General features: G+C 42.3%; 1 protein-coding gene across 1 annotated transcript; it reads right to left on the minus strand.

Moving 5' to 3' along the window:
• Window positions 1-4,129: 4,129 nt before the first annotated feature.
• LOC118786790 (zinc finger FYVE domain-containing protein 1-like) lies at window positions 4,130-16,444 on the minus strand. Its single transcript, XM_036542113.1, has 11 exons — window positions 14,893-16,444; window positions 14,139-14,643; window positions 13,318-13,532; window positions 12,829-12,935; window positions 12,582-12,690; window positions 12,374-12,471; window positions 11,237-11,354; window positions 9,353-9,523; window positions 8,965-9,145; window positions 8,759-8,875; window positions 4,130-7,663 (listed from the first exon to the last, which is right to left on the minus strand). The coding sequence occupies exons 1-11, from the start codon at window positions 15,379-15,381 to the stop codon at window positions 7,431-7,433; spliced, it is 2,343 nt and encodes a 780-aa protein (XP_036398006.1). The 5' UTR covers window positions 15,382-16,444; the 3' UTR covers window positions 4,130-7,430.
• Between the last annotated feature and the right edge of the window lie 3,819 nt (window positions 16,445-20,263).

Below are 20,263 nucleotides of genomic sequence, written 5' to 3' on the forward strand. Positions count from 1 at the left end.
TTTACTTCGTTACGGGGGATCGTTAAACACCGTGTACCTATTGCCCACGCTCGAAAGACAGTAGACACTGTGTCTGCCAGCCTACTTCGTACCACTTGAGGAGGAGTCGTGTGCGTGGTCTGAAGCAGTCCGCGGTTTGTGCCCTCTTTACTAAGAACCCAGCCTCGGCAGTGGCAAACAATGTCAATCTCTTAATAAGCCGTGGAAGTCACGCTCCTCTGTGTTTTGTGTATCGACAATGCCAGCTTTTACTTAGCTGCCTGGCTTCATCCAGTGTATGTAAACCAAGAAAACAGAATTTTCTCTCACACATTAAACACACAGAGACACAGAAGGGCACAATTCAGATATGAAGTTGGGCCTATTTAGCCTATAGCCTATATAGGGTCCATATGGGCCTATGGCAAATTATAAACATTGCATTGTAAAAGGATCTTCGACATAGTGATATTGAACTACTTTGTTACTTGGTCTTGCTGTTGGCAGAGCGTAGGCAAGGAGCTTTCTAAAATGTCCTTAACAGAAACGGCATTTTCATGTCTAAAATGTGCTGTGCAACCACAGTTGTTACTTTTGTTTTTTTTTAAAAGTGCTATGCTATTTGTGAGAGCAATAGTTTTAGGCTGTTTAAAAACTGAAACTTGACCTGACATGGGGCTTGCAACCCTGGTCCAGAAATAGTTAATCAAACTCAGCGGTTGCTCAATATGTGCTTTCATTATGAATTGACTCGATACTTACATGAAGACAGAGTGCCACCATCGTGCCATCTCTCAGGCTGCCAGAGGTACAACTCAAGCCATGTAGCTGGTGCACAGTCTGTCTCTACAACTGTCACCTACACAAAATCCTGCCCTGTGCCTTGACTCAATGGTGCACTACCATCAACTAAAATCTGCCAAAGCACAGAGTCATTAAAATGCGTGAGGAGCAGGCACACATGAAGCATAGGCCTAATGCAAATCAGATGCAAAAGGGAATGAAAAGGGCAAGCGGGCCCCTGACTGGTTCACGTTATATTTTGAATACCACAGTAGGTTTCTCGCAATTAGGACCGATAGGCAAGCCGCAGATCAATCATGTACGCTGATAAGTGTTTGTATTGTGAGCAGGTGCCCATATCGCTTCAGCTGAGTGATATTTCCTGTCTGCTTCAAGACATACATGCATGCACTTGCGGCTAAATTTAGATTGTGGTTTATTTCTCCGTTCCTACAGAACTCACATTTTCTAAAATAACAGGCAGCCAATAGAAACAGTAGATAAACATGTAAACACCAACAGATCTGAGAAAAAGTTAATAATGCTTTCTGACAGTTCAACCCAAGCCAGACATGTTTAATACAAGATTCACCTGTGTGCTTACTTAACTCATGTGCAACTTTGCCTTGAATCCATTGCGTTTCTGCAGGAATTAGGATGTTACTTCAGGAGGTCCATTACAGAGAACTCAGAGCCTGCCACATACATTAACATCTCATTGGCCATGGCCTACGATTGTGTCTGAGGTCAGTTTCTAACACCTTTATCCCAATAGCACCAGAGCCACTGAGACAGTTCAAAGATATCACAGAGGAAATGACCAATTCCACACAATCTTCAGGTTGATAAGAGATCCAGAAGTTGAAATTAGGAAAAGCTGGTACCGTCTATATATGATGAACCTAAAAAACAAAACAAAATATATGAAAGTGATCTAATGGTTCCATTGTAATCTGTGAATACCTCACTGTCTTTTTTGTTTCATTCCCTGAAATCAGCTTAAATTCAACACTGTTCTTTCAGGGGAGGCTTCTGGGACATGTTCCAGACGGCTCCTACTGCAGGTGCAAGATTGTTCCTGTTTCTATTTGACACCTCTCCTCACACTTGCTGGGGGAGCTGGGAATGGACCAGCTCCATGCTCTCTAGGCTTTCCCGAGGACATATGAATGTCATGCGCCACGTATGTCTGAAACTGTGGTTCTCATCCCATTAGCTGACACAGGCAGCATGTGCAGGCTATAAATATGTTGTAGTGGCTGCATCTAGTCCTCTTACAACTCAAGAGTGAACGTCTTTGTTACTTAGCCTGCAATGAAGGTTATAAGGATATAACATTTTTTAGTTACTTTTTTTTAAACAAGGTCTCTAGTACTATAAACATTTTTTCTACCACTTACCAACCAATGGGCAGGTGTTTTGTCCTTTCACTGTGCTTCAGATAGATCTGGGTGTTACTGTACATGTGTAAACACTGCCATGAAATAAAACACCTAAAAATATAATATAGGCTCAGGCCTAAATTCAGAGTAAGTGTAATTTCATTTACTTAAATTAACACACTTCAACAAGTCTTTGGTATTTCAGCTCTTGCACAACATTTTGCCACTTTGCCTGACTATCAAGATTGTGATACTGTATATTAGAAAGGTTAACTGGACAATAAACCACAAAACAACTGTATTTTCATATCGTTCCTTGTCTCAGTTTATGTGACATGCAAGTGCAATAAATTGTTTCAGTTGCAACTCGCAAATCATGAGCACACACTATTTCCCCATTCTAGTCAGAAGTGAGTGGATACTTGAGTTCTGATTCCCTTCAAGAAGTCATGTTTAGGTGACCAGTTAATCCACTTATATTATTACTGTGATGTTACTGCTTCTTAAGATCTCAGTTTAAACTGACAGTGATCCCTTCAACATACCTCACTACTGGAGCAAAGTAGTCTGACTTTCTTCTCTCCAGGCTATTTGAAAGCAAAATTCATTCTGGGGTTTGTATGAGACCTTGTTTACCATGGAAGTGGTCAAAAACCCATATAAAACCTGCAGTTAGTTTATTTTACGCCTTCATAAAAAGTAAAGGCTCTTCGGTGTGGCATCTTATCGTAGTAAAGGTGAAACACAACTTACATTTGTAAAACTGCAGCTGAATTACACAAGGACAAAGCATATTGTAGCTGAATTGCACCAAAGTATGGAGAGACAAAGCAACAGAAGTTCTTTACTCTGAGTTCCAGAACTCCATCTGCTGGGCCTCCACGACCTCACCAGATTCCCAAGTACTGTATCCTTTACCCACCACAATGGAGGGGCATTGACCATTTCTAGGACGATCTTTATCGCCCTGACAAAACATGCGGTTTATGTTGCAGGAGAAGATTTTGAAATCATGAGCCCGATGTTTCCCCTTTAGTTTGCATAGCCTGGTATTACAGCAGATGAAAGCATTCTGCTGCTGGAATGCTCAGGGCTGTGAAAGACTGTTTGTTCTCCTGACCGGCCCCCTCAAACTGATTGTGATGACTGTCGCCATTGCATCTGGCTCTGTCAACTTGCTCTCACCCCCTCAATTTCCCTCCCAGGTGAGAGTAGCCAATCCTGCAAATGGCCCTTCTGTGTGGATTCGGCTTCTATTCCTGTGATCACAGGTGGCACCGGTCTTCTGTAGCCTTCAATGCAACTGCCACAATGCCAAATTCCACACCATACCTCAGACAGTTTCTGATACTGTGTTGATACTAAAACGTCTCACAGTCCTACCTTTGAGCAAAGTTCCATCACAAATTTGAACCAGGGAGTCTCTGCTGGATTCTCAACTCATTGAGTTCTGTGACTGGACAGTCATTAGTCTAGTACAAGGCTTATAAAAGCTTTACACAAATATTGTCCCTGGAATTGTTCATTTATGCCCCATAATCATTACAAAACAGCATAACCTCAGTGAGGGACACTCAACCCCTCCCCCATTTACAAGTAGATAAAAATGAAGTCCATCATGCTTATTTTATAAGCTATATGTATATATATATATATATATTTATATTTAAATATATATATTATATATTATATATATTTATATATATATTATTATATATATTTATATTTATATATAAATATATTATATTTATATATATATATATATTATATATATAAATATATATATATATATTTATTATATAAACTACTATTTTGAATGTGATGTACTAGTAATAAATATCCTTCTGACACTGAATCTAAACTTGGAATAACTGTGGAAAAGGTATGACTTGCACGAGCAACACAGAGGCACACAATGTTGAAACGTTCAGGTTTAATATATCAGCATACATGATACAGAAAAGATGACAGTGTCCAATGCTCTGTGGATCGTCCCTTCTCATTCCTCAGTCTGTGGGCAATGTCAGTCCACATGTTAGTTAAGTCTGTTTTCAGTATCTCATTTGTACCCGTGAGTCCAGGCACATCACCCAGCTGACACCAGTGAGCTTGCACAGTTTTTGAGACTAAATAAAACTCAAAACTCAAGAGGGTGTGCGCAGTGACCTTGGTGCCATGGTGAACAGTGGAACAGCTAACTAGAAGGACGGTAGATTAATGAAACTGGTAGGACATTTGACTTCCTAAAACTGCATGCGCTCCAGTGGTGAGTCAACCACTCAGATAAAAAGTCATAAGATGCTATACCACCCTGGCACACATCAAGTAATACCACCAACCGCACTCCCTGTAGCTGCAAACCCAGTCATGGTGACCACTTCACTCAGTGGTTAACACTGGCAACTATTTTAAAAAAAAAAAAAACCTACAGTTTGAATGTAATTCCCCACCTTCAGGTAATCCCCATGAAAATACATAGCTATGTAGACAATAGAGCTACGCACCATTGGCTGCCCTGGTAGATCACCTCACCTCCTTTAGTTACATACGTGATCAGTGTAGATCACAGCTTAATAATGAGAACGACCACAACAATGGAATGAATGTAAAAGCTTCCAACAAGAACAAGCCCTCCCTCTCCTCCTCCAGTTTTGGAGGACAGGAGAACGCACAGCGAATGAAGTGTGTAGGAAGGGTGCGACTCATAATTCATAGTATAACGTCATTCACCCAGAGCAAGTTTTCCCAACATCTCTGGAGTGAATTTACCTGATATCCCAAAATTAGGTAAACTCCAAAACCTACCTTACTGCCTGAAGGGGTGTTACTTTGGCTGAGGGACAGGGGTCTCAACACGCCATTTTTAACATGTGAAACTCCAGCACTTTACAGACTTGTACTATAAGTAGCAAGTTAATGTTCAGTCATGCAAGTCAATGTTAACATCAAACAATCAAACAACACGCCTGCTAAAATAATATGCCCACGGTTTAATCTGACTAATATTGCACTGTTCGCAAAGACCTGTACTTGTTTAATTTTGTTTTACAAGTACATTTTCCTTTTGCATTTCTTTCATGAGTGTAGTGTCAAATTTTTATGCATCATTGAAGCCATTTCCCTGGTTGGTACCTTGAAATCCAAAGCTGTTCAGGGAATTGCCACAAATCGCAGGAAACTAAACCAAAATAACAGTGGACTTCCTGAGGCGAGGTGAAAAGCAGTAGAGAAAATGGCCAGAAAAAGTACCATGGGTAATGGAACGAAACTTTCATGACTGGCACATTCACACAAAACTGCACTTACTAAGGTGGGCAAGAAGCCAATGCATACTTTGGGGACTTGTGGAGAACCAGTCAAGAACGAATGGTACTTATGCAGTTCATAGAGAGATAACTATAGACCTATCAATAATATTCAGCCTGTCCGTGCTTCAACTTAACTGAGCCACCTTCAAGAATGAGAATAATGCCTAAGCATTAACATACCTGCGCTGAAATAGCTGAATACCCTGGAGTTTCAACATTTTTCACGTTTGCTGCATGCCTGAGCTTAACGCTTGCAAATAGCAGCTGATAATTTGAAAGTTAAAATGCAGGGAGCATCAACAGGAACAGACTATGAAAAGATCTTCCTTAACTCACAGATGGGATTTCAACACAACCACTCACCAGCCATAGTTTAAAGGCAACGTGGGTCCCTTGACTGGTTATCTAATTAAAAGCACCTCAGAACAGGCAGGAGAGGGAATTTCTTTCCATACTTCTCATTACAACGAGCTACACGCCTTTTGCAAATTTTGATTCAAATGTCACGTTTTTACAGCTCAGCATAGAAACAGAATTACTAGAAAGGTTTTACTCATTCAAATGAGCAGGCAAATATGGAGAGGGTCACCCTGTCATAATGACTAAGACTAAATCAATATCTTTCTTCAAATTCCTAATATATAACTATCCCTATTTTTTTCCTATGTCTAATACTTATACTCTTATAATATACTAATATATAGAAGCTACAGTCCCACTCAAATCATATTTATATTTTTTAGCCATGTTTTTAACCACGGATAAATACACGATTTAATGATATATATATTTTTTTTCATTTCAACAAGTCCCATGAAACTGGGCTTTGAAAATATAATCAGGGGAAACACTTTGTGAGACATATCACTTTCAAAACATTTTTTCTCCATGTGAACACACACGTATGAATACCAGTCACCAATGAATTTTGACAGTAGCCCTACTGTACATGCCAGCAAACAAGCCAATATGACAGCATAAACATCACACTGATATTACTAGACATGTTCATAATACATGTGCAATACATCATGCTAATGAGTTAGCAAGAAAGTTGAACATATTTCAGATGTGGGCAATTTGCCAAGACATTTCATGGACAGTGGGCAATTTGACCACTTTTCGTGGCTTTTCCATGCCATTCCAGGAGAAACATATTCTCAAGGATTTTTTCCAAAGACCGTAGGTGTGCTTACTGTGTCTCCAGTCACAGCTGTGTGCAACGTGACTCAAGAACATCAAATACATATGCCCTCAATACTTCATCTAAAGACACTGGAGAAAATCATTTTATAGGAGCCAAAGACAACCGCTGACCAATCTAGTAATTCTACATCTATGTGTGTTGAATCTTTTTGAATCGCTTTGAGTTCTACCGCTGCCTTACATTTTGTGGCGTCCATTAGAAGCAGTGTTTAGGACTGACTCGAATACACCGATCCTGCTCACACCCTCCCTGGGTCTACAGAATGACATCAGTACAGAACATAAAAACAGAGTCTCCATGCTCTGTAGTAAAAATTACTCAAATGGCAAAATCCCTGCACAGTGTTCACTGACCGACAGTGTAGTGTTAACTGGATAACGGAAGGTCAGGCTCCACGATAAAAATTCCTATAAACGTACGTCATTAAAAAAACAGCAATAACGACAGCTTACAGATGAGAAAGGTTAATGATTTGGGGAGAAGGTGAAGATCTCCTAACCACTCACTCAGTTGTGCTGCTTTCCTGTTCTCTGTATTGGGATGGACAGACAGACAGACAAAGGGATAGGGTGGGGGGAGGGGATTCCTGTCACTCTGTGAAGGGGAGGGGATTCCTGTCACTCTGTGAAGCCCATAACCTAAAAACGGTGAAGAGTGAAATTCTATGTGTATAGAGGGACATCTCCGCTACACTCTGGGCTACAGGGAGTGGGGAGCGGGGAGGGGGGTTCACTCCAGTGTTCCGTGGGGAGAACTGAAGGGCCGGCCCTGCTAGAGGTCTCCTGGTTTCTGGTTACAGTCAGCGCAGACGCGCACGGGGTGGTCCCAGCCTCGGGACGGAACGGGGCGGCGCTCGGGGGAGCACTCGTCGCACACGCCCTGACCACAGGCACGGCAGTGGTGTTTAGACAGCTTGGCAGTGAACTCGCGCTGGCAGTGGTGGCAGGACAGGATGTCCTGGTCGGGCACCCAGTAGGCGGGGCGGGCAGCGTCCTTCACCAGGCCTGAGGAACACGCGCACAATAATGACGTCACCAGGTCAGTGACAGCACTGTACTCCAGTTAGCTACCAGCTGTGGTTATAATGTGAATTACTGAAATAAGCAAACTCCAATGGTGGGTGAATCATTACATGTGAAACCAACATGAAATTGGCATGACCATTTATGATGATTTTTCTAGAACTTGGCATAAAGCATAAAGAACCCTCCTATACCAGAAAGTTGTTTGGAAAATACTAGGACTAAAATATTTGCTCAGATATGATAGAGAGTAGGAAATATGAAAGTATGAAAGTAGATATGAAAGTAGGAATATTCATTCATTTTTGTGCCTCCCTAAACTATCTTAAAGACACCCTAAATTTTGATCCAAAAATGCTGCAGACCCAATCACAGTGTCATACAGATCAAAGATTCCACTCTGATACTGTGCTCAATACAGTCTGTAAAATATGAAAATGAGCACAATCTGAAATTGTATTTGTTACAATATTTATATTCTACAAATTTAATAAATGAAAATACACACAACAAGCCCCACATACTGCTCTGAGTATACGTTTTTGAATACAATATGAGACTGAATATAACACCATGATTGTGACGCTAAAATGTATGGATAAAAATGTGTGAGTCATTTAGGGTAGTCTGGTCAGGCATAAAAATTCATAAATTCATCTTTAGTTTAATCAATCCTATCTCAATGTGATACAAGAGGGCTCTTTACACCAAATCTCAGGAGATTCAGGCCAATTTCATGTTGATTTCACATGGAATATATCAGGTAACATAAGATTACCTTAATACATCATAACAAAATGAATGGATAAAAACATTTTATTTTGCATAGGTATTAACATTACTTAAAGGTAGATAAAGAGTGATGTATTGATGGCTAAATATAAACATGGAAAAAAATGCTCCTGACTTGCCACCAGGGGGCAGCATTTCCTTACAATTTTTAAAGCATTGTCCATAAGCCAGCTGCACTCTATCAATATTTGATTACAATTTCTTGGGGTAAAGGTAATACAGAAATTTTCAAACTAATTGCAGCAGCAGAGTAACTAATGGAGTGTAATGGAAACAAGCACTCACCCAGAGGGATGTCTATGGCTGTGGCAACAGCCCCTAGTGTGTTCTGCACAGCCTCTCCAACCTTCCTGGCTATCAGGGTCCCGCCCTCCTCATCATCCAAATCCACATCCAGCAGCTCTGCACCAAAGCGCAAAAAGACCCTATTCTGTAATACCGTACTGCAAGTCCCCCAAGGCGCCCACAGGTCGCGACCGTGCGGGTCCTACCTGGGCGGAGGCCCCTCTGCTCGTAGCAGGCGTCGCACACCCTGACGGGCGCCAGGCCCCAGCCTCGCTCGGGGACGGGCCGGGTCTTGGAGGAGCAGCTGTCGCAGAAGCCCTCCCCGCAGGCGCGGCAGTGGTGCTTCGTGTCGTTGTCCTGGAAGACCTCTCTGCACCTGTGACACGTCTGGCACAGACGAGGAAGCGGTCAGTAAGCCCCGCCCACGGCGCTGAGGGCCCCCCCCCCACCCGATCCGCGGTCAGAGCCTTATCTGTAGATGTGAGCGGCGAGGTGAGCTGCTGGGGTTGGCTGAGGGGCTGAACTCGAGCAAAGGGCAGTAAACAAGCCCCCCCCCCGCGCGGCAGAAGTGTCGACTCTGCTGTTCTCACTCACCAGGATGAGAGAGTTGGGTTTCCAGTAGGCCGGCGCAATCTGGTCCGTGAGCCAGGCGGTGACGGCCTTCGCGGGCTTTACGCTGAGCTCAGACACAGATTGCGCCATGAAGCTGACCCCGTCCAGCAGGCGCTGCGCCGCGTTGCTGTTGTCCTTCAGGAAGCCGTCCGACTGAGGGACACATCGGGGAAGAGTGATTACAGCGCTGACCATTCAACACCTGACCGCTCAGAAACATGAGCTTTAACCCCCGAGCAGGACAAAGCCTAGGGATAAAACCTACAGTCATTGTTATCTGGAGCCAGACTGCACACGCAGAACACATGTCCACTGGATCGACTGGAACTGGCTTTTACTGACATTAACACTTGAAATAGACACGTCCAACAATACAAAACAACGCTTGCGCATGATAATATGACAAGATATCTTGACAATAGGTTTGAATGCAAGGGTGATTTTTTTTTAAATCTAGTTTGTAAACAAACACGGTTGAATTGAATTTGATTCATCTCTCCTGAAACTAGAAGATAGCATGGTACTTATCTGTGCTGTAAGACATAATTTAAAAACTCCCAGTAAAATCCATGGCACAGTTTGATCTATTATAACAGCTAGCTACTTAAGAACATAAAGGTTAAAAGACAGATAATCATCAACACCAAAAATCCTGTGGTTTATCAGTTGAAATTGATAAACCACAGTAAAGGCTATGCTACACTACAGAAGCCCTCTTATTTGCTCTCCCATCATCACTCACACTTTCTTTGCTGTTGTCCCATTGCCTCGGAGTTTGTAAGTAATAGATTCCAGCGGTACATTCTTCCTCAATGGATCAGACTCTTTACAATACAAGCCCCAGTAAGCCGAGACAAATAACTATGACTATTTTCACCACTGACATCTAGATACAGTACCAGTCAAAAGTTTGGACACACCTACTTGTTCTTTATTTGTACTATTTTCCATACTGTAGAGCAGCGTTTCTCAAACCTCTCCTGGAGTACCCCCTGCCCTGCATGTTTTAGATCTCTCCCTGCTCCAACACAGCTGATTCAAATGATCCACTCGTTATGAACTCCTGAAGCTGCTTAATAACAAACTGATCATTTGAATCAGCTGTGTTGGAGCAGGGAGAGATCTAAAACCTGCAGGGCAGGGGGTACTCCAGGAGAGGTTTGAGAAACGCTGCTGTAGAGTAACAGCAAAGACATCAAAACTACAAGATAACACAACTGGAATCATACAGTGAACAAAAGTGTTAAATCAAAACAAAATCTTATATTTTAGATTCTTCTAAGTAGCCAAAATATTTTTTAACCTAACTATTTATAGTTCTATTAACTATTTATATTCTAAGAAACAAATTTCAAGCATTTAAGCATGTGTTTAGATCAAAATGTCTTTGAATATGTTTCCCATTATCTTATTCAGGTGATTCCAAACTTTTGACTGGTACTGCACATTTTCTAAAGCCAGCTTGCAGTAACCATGGCAAACAATCCATTACACACAATCTCAATCTAATATCATTCTGTTTTGTCCTTAACAGTTACAGACTCATTCATGGAATTAGACAAAAACATATTTTACTGGACTTCTCACATGCATTTTGGCAAGTCTGAGCACAAGTAATGTTCACAACAGAGCTACTGATTATAGTGTAGTCCAGCATACCAGCTGAGCACCTAACCACCTGGTCTGAGTGCCTGCTGGGAAACCTGATGGACTGCTTCCTCTAAAGACTGAACGCCACATATCCCATGCATATGGTAGATGATTCTATACATCACATGTAATTGCACAGCTCATGCATTAGAGAATATATTGTGCAACTGTAAATGAGTGCAGGACAGAAAGAGTATACACCAGAGTTTCCCTTACCCCTGGCCAAATGTGCTGGATCTCAGTGCGGACCACTGTGTCCACGGGGTCCTGGTTCCCGTACCAGTACTGCCGACTCCGGTAGATCACACTGCAGTTCGGACATTCGATCACATACCTGCAGACACACGCAGTTTCAGTCACTGTGCTAGACTGTGACACTGTCCTAGACTCATGACTCATTTTTAGTTCGTGTAGCTCAACAATTCATTAAGTGGTAACATTACTGACAAATCCATTTTGTCACGCTGTCACATTGTTCTTTACCTTTACCGTATTGGATATCCATACTGGTAAGGTCTTCACTTTTTTCAATGACTAAGAAAACAAGCTAACCTGAAATATGGTTTACTAGCTTGCCTCCGGCAATCTAACCCCCATTAAAACCCAAAAATTCATTTCCCTGTATCGTTTCTCTGCAAATCATTTCGCTGTTACTCATTCTTGAAAATCCATTCTCAATCACGTAAATGCATAGAGACAGACTCCATACTCTTAGCTAACATGTGCGTGTGTGTGTGTGTGTGTATTTGTCAGTTTGTTTGTACTTTTAAGTTCATTTCTCACCGTGGAACTGGAATACATATTTTATCAGTGAACTAGCGTTGTGCAAACAGGCAGACGTGGCAATATCAACATCACTGTGCATGGAAGGAAGATAGGAATGTGACAAAGATTACACTCAGTTTCAGTTACAAGTTTCATAAATATCAGTACTTCTATAAAGAGCCAATGAATAAAAAGGTTCCGGTATGCACAGCTGCAGGTTCCGGTGTTTGTGTATATATGCTTCATATGGAGATTGGAACAAAAGACTTTCTGTAGGAAGTTTAAAATGCATTGCATTTAAAGTTCATCACTAATGCATTAAAGAGGGGGGATGTCCAGTTTTGACATTAGAGCATGAAATCCTTGAGGAATGAACTGAACTGTCAGGCAAGGAGCAGTACATTCAGTTTTAGGTTCAGTGAACTTTAGGTTAGCATATTCATTTAGGTTCAGTGACACAATCTGAGAGAACAGACTATGGCTGGAAGTCTCTGTCACGGAGCACATCATATGAGAGTTATAATGGGAGGCACAGGTCGCAATCCAGCCCTGACCCATGACCACTCCTGACCCCCCACTGCTACTCACCCTGACCAGGCGTATCGGGCCAGGCCTAACCAGGGCGAGTCGGACGAGGCAGACGTCTTGGGCACCACGATCACCTCCTTCCCCGCCTCGTAGCACGCCTGCGGAGTCAGCAGGGGGAGACTTTAAGTTGCACACAATCACAGTAGCAGGGCGGAGCTAAAGTATGTGTTGACAGGCATCCCTGAAGAGCCCGGAGGGTAGTGCTCACCTTGCAAGTGTAGACGCGGTTGTCATAGTGAGCTGAGTAGCGGCAGCGGTGTTTGGCTTCATGGTTCACGCCCTCCCGCAGGTGGTTCATGCTGTTCCGGCACCCGGAGCTGGGAAAATGTGGACACAGAACGTGAGGGCCTTCATGCATGACCACGTCCACCTGCCCAGAACAGGGCACCGATGCCCAGGAGCTGGAGGAGGAGGAGGAGGAGGAGGAGGACGCTCCCTCTGACTGACACACTCACCCACAGCTGAGGCACAGGCTAGAGCAGGTGAAGTACTCGTCGGGGAAGAAGGAGCTGTGTGCGAGTTGCTCGTCCGGGATGTCCCCGCTGAAACGATCACTCAGGGCCTGGAGGGAGGCAGAAAAACACCCAGCATCAGGTCACTGCCTGAGCGCAGGAGAGCACCTCAAACACACAAAGCAGCACCAGGTCACAAGTGATCACAGCCGCACACATCTCCAGCTAAGTCTGACAACAAAGTAAAACACAACTGATCTCAACTTGTGAAGGAGCAACAAGCCTCATAATGTAAGACTTTAACACATTGTTCATTTTGTGCTGTATTTTATAAACTGTCAAGTCATTGTCTAATATATCCATGACTAATTTCACTAACTTCTAATTAAAGGTAATCAGAACTGCACGTGTTGCGTATAAACAGGTTTTGAAAGACATTCACATACGTGCGCCCGCACACGCATACGTACACGCTCACACACACAGGCGTACCTGCAGGGCTTTGAAGATGACGCGTGGGGAGCGGGGGGAGCGGGTGGTGTTGTTGTCCAGCTGCTGCTCCAGGCTGCGCAGCAGGCCGCTGAAGTCTGTGGGCGGGTTGTAGGTGCGTGTGCCGCGGTACTGGATGGAACTGAAGGCCTCGGGGAAGCGGCCCAGCTTGCGGAAGCGCTCCTGCAGCAACCGCTCCGCCGACTCGGAGGGCTTGTCTGATTGAAGCAGAGGGATCGGGAGGGGTGATGCGTGGCGGCCATGATATACCAGGGGGTAAAACACATTCTTGTGACCCTTGGCTCTGAGGGTCAGGAGGGTTACAGCATTTATTCCTCCTAAGGCCTTTAATTAAGACCTTAATTAATAGACCTTAATTGTATGACAAGAAGGATACGTAAATTAGCGTAGCATACGTAAATTAGCATAGCATTAGCTTAAAGCAGGGTTGACAGTTGGAGGACCATAGTCCAACAGGTTGTCTGGCCCAACCAGGGGGTTAAAGTGGTTAAGTTACATGAGGTATTCGTTCAATCAAATAATTCTTTCCTTGAATAGAACAGGGGTCTCCTGGACTGTGGTCTTCAGGGAACAGAACCGAACTCCCTCTGTTCTATTCTTTTAAAAGCTTAACTGTCCTAAGTGCTGACTGCTGGTGCAGTCCAGTCTCAGTTCAAATGAACAGTTCCTGTGTAAATGTCCCCATGAACATGAAAGTAGTAACATCTGGCAGTAATGAGAGCTGTACAGGTTTCAGTACGACTTGTAACTAACCAAAGATTACACTTATATACACAGTGTGAAACAGGTCACACTCCACTGACCTGAGCCCAGCAGTTTGGTATGAACAGTCTCGTGGAAGATGATGACAGCAGGTCCCAGGGTGGACAGAGGGACATCCAGCCCGCAGCGGGCGGTGGTGGCCTTCAGCTCTTTGGTGAAGTGCTTTAGGTAGGCATCCGAAGCGTCGCCGAGGAACTTGAAGAGGTCGTCGTGGAGGCGGTCGGCGTGGGTGCGGTAGATCACCAGGTCGGATATGGCCAGCACCTTGAGCAGCAGGCGAGTACGCTGGCCCTGGTTGGAGCTTGCCCCCAGCAGCCCCTCCGTGTCGATAACCACCACCATGTGGACGGGGTCTAGGGCTGCCCAAACCCCCACCGTGCAGGAGTCCTGGGTGGGCGAGGTTTTGAACACCTCCCTGCCCAGGAAGAATGTGTGGTTGAGAGTATGGGACTTACCCTCCCCCGTGTTGCCGAATATGGACACCACCTTAAGGAGCTGCTCTGGGTTGCACTGGAGTTTCTTGACAAACTCATCTTCATCCTTCACCTGAAAATGAACCATAGGTTCCATTAATTTAATCCAGTTCATTAGATGGCAAAACGTATAAGGTTTATGGAAAAACAATAAATACATTACATTCGAAGCTCACTTGTTAAAATAAATTGCATAACATGCATTGTGCCTCGACTTTTATGGGCGTTCATTCTTGCCTTCACAACAAAGACACTGCTGAAAAGGTCTGGCGGTCACTGAACAGAAAAGGAAAGACCAAACCACTCCCCACATGGTACACACCTGCATCTCTTCTTTCTCATCCACAAGGAGGAAGCTAGTGACCTTCTCCAAAAGCCTGGCCTTCAGAGCCTCAACTTCATCCACACCAGCGTAGGAGTCTGCCTCTGCAGGTTTGGGTGGAGGGTAGGAGGTGAGGGGGTGCTTTCTTTTGTTCATCCCACTATGGGAGCGTTTCTGACAGTCCAAGCACAGGTTGATTTTGCAGCCCTGGCAGCGGACCACCGCCCTGTTGCGGCTGCCGCTCACCGGGCTGCCGTTGCCTCCCTTGCAGGAGTCACAGAAGGGCACATGTCCCGGTCCAATCCGAATGCGCTCGTGGTTCGTCAGACGCTCCTGGCGGTGGAGCTCCAACTCGCAGCGAACGCACTGCAGGCTTCCGCACTCGTCACATTCAAAGACTGCCTCCTCAGAGCCCCCGCAGGCATAACTCTCTTGACAAACTAAATTGGTGTTTACTCCCTTTTCCGAGGACGGACCTTGGCCACTCATTGTTTATCACTAAATTAATATGTCTAAAGTAATACTACGATATTTTTGCTGTAACGCCACACGTAGTAAAAATTTACGATAAATTTACGCTTTGTACAATATAACTATCCGCGACGGTTTGATAGGAAATGCTTTTGGTGTTATTTTTGGGTGCCTTACAGAGTTGAATGCATGATCCCTTTATTCTAAATTCTGAGACTTGTCAGTAAGGTAGCATGGTGTTGTGCGTTTCTAACTGTGGAGGACTCCTACAACTGTTTACTGCAACTACTTACACCATATAGTTTTTGTAACATAATACAAAACGAAGACATATACAATTTTTAAAATTATGGCACAGTGTAAAATACGTGTTTCTTCAATCACAAAATGCAATATCTTGAGGTGAACAGATGGTATCTGTGTTAATGCTTAGTTGTTTGTTACTAAATATACAAGAAAATTATAGCTACAGCTACAGCGTCCGAGGCTTCAAAACAAAGACCCAAGTAACCTTGCCTTTTTAAACGAGTTGGTTATATCACTAGCTAGCGTTTTAAGGCAGCCAACTGTTCTACATATATATATAAACTATACATAAAAATATAATCGTATTGAAATAAACATCAACATTTCCCTGAAAAATTTAGCGTGCTCACTGCGACGACAAAACACACAGATGACATATTCAAAGATCTGAAACCAGTGTTCTGTACATGAAGCCAAACAATTGAATCGTGCCTATTATTTGCTATCACCCAGCTAACGTTCAAGAAAGAGAAAACCGTTGTATTGCAAGCAATATTTAAAAAAGACACCAGAAATGAGATGTTTACCCAACAACAAAAACACAGTCGCTTGGTAAAACAAGATAGTGACTCAGTAATCCTAGCTAGCTAGCTATCTAGCTACCGGTCCGTCCACAATATACTACCACGGTTTTTTCCTACTGATAAACTGCATCACCCGTTTCAAGTGTTAAAAAACTACAGCTTATTAAAGTGCTATCTTAAATATTAAAGGCATTGTTTTTGTTGAAGGTTCCCCTCCCTGTTACAGCTCTCTGAATGTTGTTGCCAGGTCAGATCAGCTGATCAGATTATTTTCAGTCACAGGCTAAAGGTCATAGAGGAGAGCTCTTTCACAGTGCATACTGGGAAATGTAGTACTCCATTTTGACCAGTCCAAATATGGTTGCCTCCTCCAAGCAAAACCTCTGTTTGACACTGTTAGGCAAATATTTGAGGTAGTGTAATAACTTGACGAATTAATTTCTAATACTATAACCTTGACTTGATGTGGTTATATGGCTTGCTATTCAGTATTTTCTAGGACAGGACGTGCAGCAAAAATGTAAATGCAATGTAAATGAAATTGTTAGCACATGTTAAAGCAGGTTTAATGTTAAATATAACATTAATGTTAAATTATGACTAAGAATGATGACTATGTTTTAAAGATTGATAATTACATGGTCTGTGACCAAAATACAAACAAAACTCGAAAGTAACCAGTGACTTCAACATCAACCAAACATTTTTCTTTAAATTCCAGTCCCCTTACTATAAGAATAGCATTCATAAGTAATGGAAGGAAAGAAAGTATGTAAGGCAGTCCATTGCATTTAAGGGTTTCATTCTTGGCTGGTGTTTGTGGCATATTTACAATATTTGTCATTTTCATAAAATGTGAGCATTCTTTCTTCTTCTTCTTCTTGTAGTTGCTGTGGAATGCAAAATAAATAAATAAATAAATAAATAATGTCTTAATCTAATATCTGGAACACAAACAAGACCCAACAGATCAGTCAAGCAGAAGACAGAGTTTAAGGTTTATTCTGTGGAATAAATGAAAAACAAACAATTGCCTTATTTATAAACTTCAGAAAATATTACAAGTGCCAATCTATTTTCAAACCTCTATCATTTCATCATAAAACTAAAGTAAACAATTTGGTGATAAGAATTTTGTTGAAATTGACCTGACAGCCAGTCAGCTCAGGTGGCAACCTCCTGACCTTTGAACAGTGCGATTAATCTCAATGTTTGTCAAAATTCCCACATTTGCAAGCTGGCTATAATATAGAATATTAGAGATGTTACTCCTGGGACTTGAGCTTCAGAGTGGCTTCAACGCTGATTAAAAAGCACAAGTGTGTCCTTCCTCCTTGTGGATCGTCCTGAAAATAGACTATAAACCATTACTTACCAGTGCCTCCAGGTGTCGCCCTCTGACATCTTTGGAATCTTTGGCAGACAAGACATTCAAAAACATCGTTGTTTGGTACGCTCTAATGTGCAAAACTGAAATACAAAAAGGAAACACAAAAACAAAATTCTTGCGACTGGCCACGACAGAGGGACAAAGTCTGTGTCTGTGTGTACCTCCAGAAAATTCCACTAGACGTTCTTCCAAAACACAGAACGAGCAATTCTACCTGAACAGAGTTAACCATGTAAATGTAAATGATAATTCCCCAAAGGTTTTTGTAGGCTCTGATTTCATGTTTGATCATGGTGGCAAGATCCCCAGTTTGACCATTTTAGAAAACATTTATTTCAAACTACACAGCACACAGGTATACATTTTTGTTGCTTGTATTGTCCCCTCTAACATCATACAAATGAGCAATTTCACTGAAGTCATTGTGAGACTTAAAACAGCTTGAATCTGGGAGAGAATTCATCAACACTGGAGTGTTTAGAACTGTATGCAGCTGCCTATTATAAACATAAACTAAAAGTTTTTATACTGTACTTACTTTACGATAATTAGTTGTCGTTAATTATCAACAAAAATACAACAAAAATTATGTTTATGGTTTCTCATAAAGGCTAGTGCTTCAGTTTCAATGGTTCTATATGTAATTACATTTTTACATTGAATTACTTCAGACTACCTGTCAGAATGCCTTGACACTTTTAAAGTGAGTCTTACAGTGAATCTCATGCAATGGTTATTTATTTTTTGTGTTTTTCTGTTAATTTGCTGCATGTTTTTTGCAATTAAATCTTGTTTTATACAGGTGCACTTGTAAATTGTAAAGTAATAAATGCTGAATATCACCCTCGTTCATTTTCCAGGCCTTCAATTATTATGCCTTCTTCACTCAACTTTAATGTTTTATAAAATTAAACTCAAAAAAGGACTCTTTTAATTAACCGCTTTGGTGTCCCTTGCTTATTGGGAGCTTCACAACACGCTTCTGATGTGGCTAATATGTTTTTTTTTTTTTTTTTTTTTTACCACTAGAGGGCATAAGATTGCAGCCAAGTCAGCCAAGGCTTAGTCTGACAACTTGTCAGAATGAACAGAATGAAACCGCCTCAGGATCAGGACCATATTCAGTGGTTTTGTTGCTTCCCATATTTTGTATGCCAAAAAAGATGACAGATTATTTGAATGTCCATTATTGCAATCAGATTAAATGAAGCAGAACCCTTTCAAGGACTCTATATCATGTCATGAAAGATATGCAAAAACTGATTTTCCTCTTTCTTACGTTAAAATACTTTCATATTTTTTATTGGCTATCGAGTGTATTAGGAAACATTCTGGCCGTAAAGTACTAGATTTGCAGGCAGTTCCTGCCTTACGTCTTTGTGATGGTTACAGAGCCAAATGATTGACAGATATTTGTTCATAAAAAGTGTTTTATGTTACTCAGGCGTGTAAACGAAGACCTTGCTTGATTAGAAATCCCAGACGAGGCACAGTCCATAAAGGGGGAACACAACATGCCAGCAGCTGTGTAATGTTTTCTCAGTTTATTTGCCCTGATGAAGTGAAACGGTGACGCCCCAGTTACTGAGGACCAATGAGAGATGATGTTTTTATTACTAGTCAGAGTGACTCTCTCAACACTGTGACAACATTTCAAAAAGCCAGGATGTGACAAGATGCAGGCCTTGCGTGATTTACAGAATCAGTACACTGTGTCTAACCCACAGGTTTTAGGCAACGCCTGCACAACCACATTCTAGTGGCTGGAGATTAGGTGTCTTTGTCTTGTAGCAGCCTTACATGTACTGTACAATACATGAATACAAGCTCATTTTGAGTGTGTAGTTATGTCACAGCCTGAGTTATACCACAGTGTAGACAAAGTGAATTTCTGCAATTGTTCATTGTGTTTGAGTCTGAATTTGGGAACCTTCAGAATAATGCCATTATTTTGTGCTCTGTGGCTCACAACAAGGTAGGTGGGGCATATCTTGTGAATTAAAACACACAAAGGATTTAGGACACCAACACCTTAGATTTTTGATTACCTCTCATTTTTATTGCTAGAAACAGAAGCCATCTTTATATTTATTTGATTAAAATGTCCTCATTGCTTCTCAAAAGCACACTTACACTGGTGTAATTTGCTCCTACTTCACACAGAGGAGGGTCTACAGGTTAATTAGGATGGTTCATGATCTATGATCATAGAGAATTTACATCTTCTCCTGGAGAACATGTCTGAAGCATGTTGGAAAACATGGCCAGACTCGTTAACCCAGGAGTATGTTTGAGCTGAGGTCAGAGTTCAGAAACCCCATAATTTCCCACCTTCTCCGCCTCTGCTTCCCCCAGTGACCATTTGTATCTCCCAGCATGTGAGTTTCTGCTCTGAAGGCTTATCAAAACGCCAGAGGGGAGAAATTTCACAGGTCCATTTTGGTCAGCCCATCACAGTGCTGTGAAAAGTCCCCTAGTGGAATAATGATTCCACTCGAGGGTGCGAAACGGCCAGGAACTGAGCCAGAGGCGCCAAAGCGGGAGTGTCCGTTCTGCACCTCTCCCCCACTAAACAGGCGCAATATAATCCCCCCTGCCTCTCATCTCTGCTAAATCACTCTGACTGAATGGTCTTTATCTCTGGGGTGTGTTTCTCAGAATGCTAATCCACCCCTATTTA

Source organism: Megalops cyprinoides, chromosome 12, assembly GCF_013368585.1.
Source record: "Megalops cyprinoides isolate fMegCyp1 chromosome 12, fMegCyp1.pri, whole genome shotgun sequence".
NCBI classification, from domain to species: Eukaryota; Metazoa; Chordata; class Actinopteri; order Elopiformes; family Megalopidae; genus Megalops; species Megalops cyprinoides.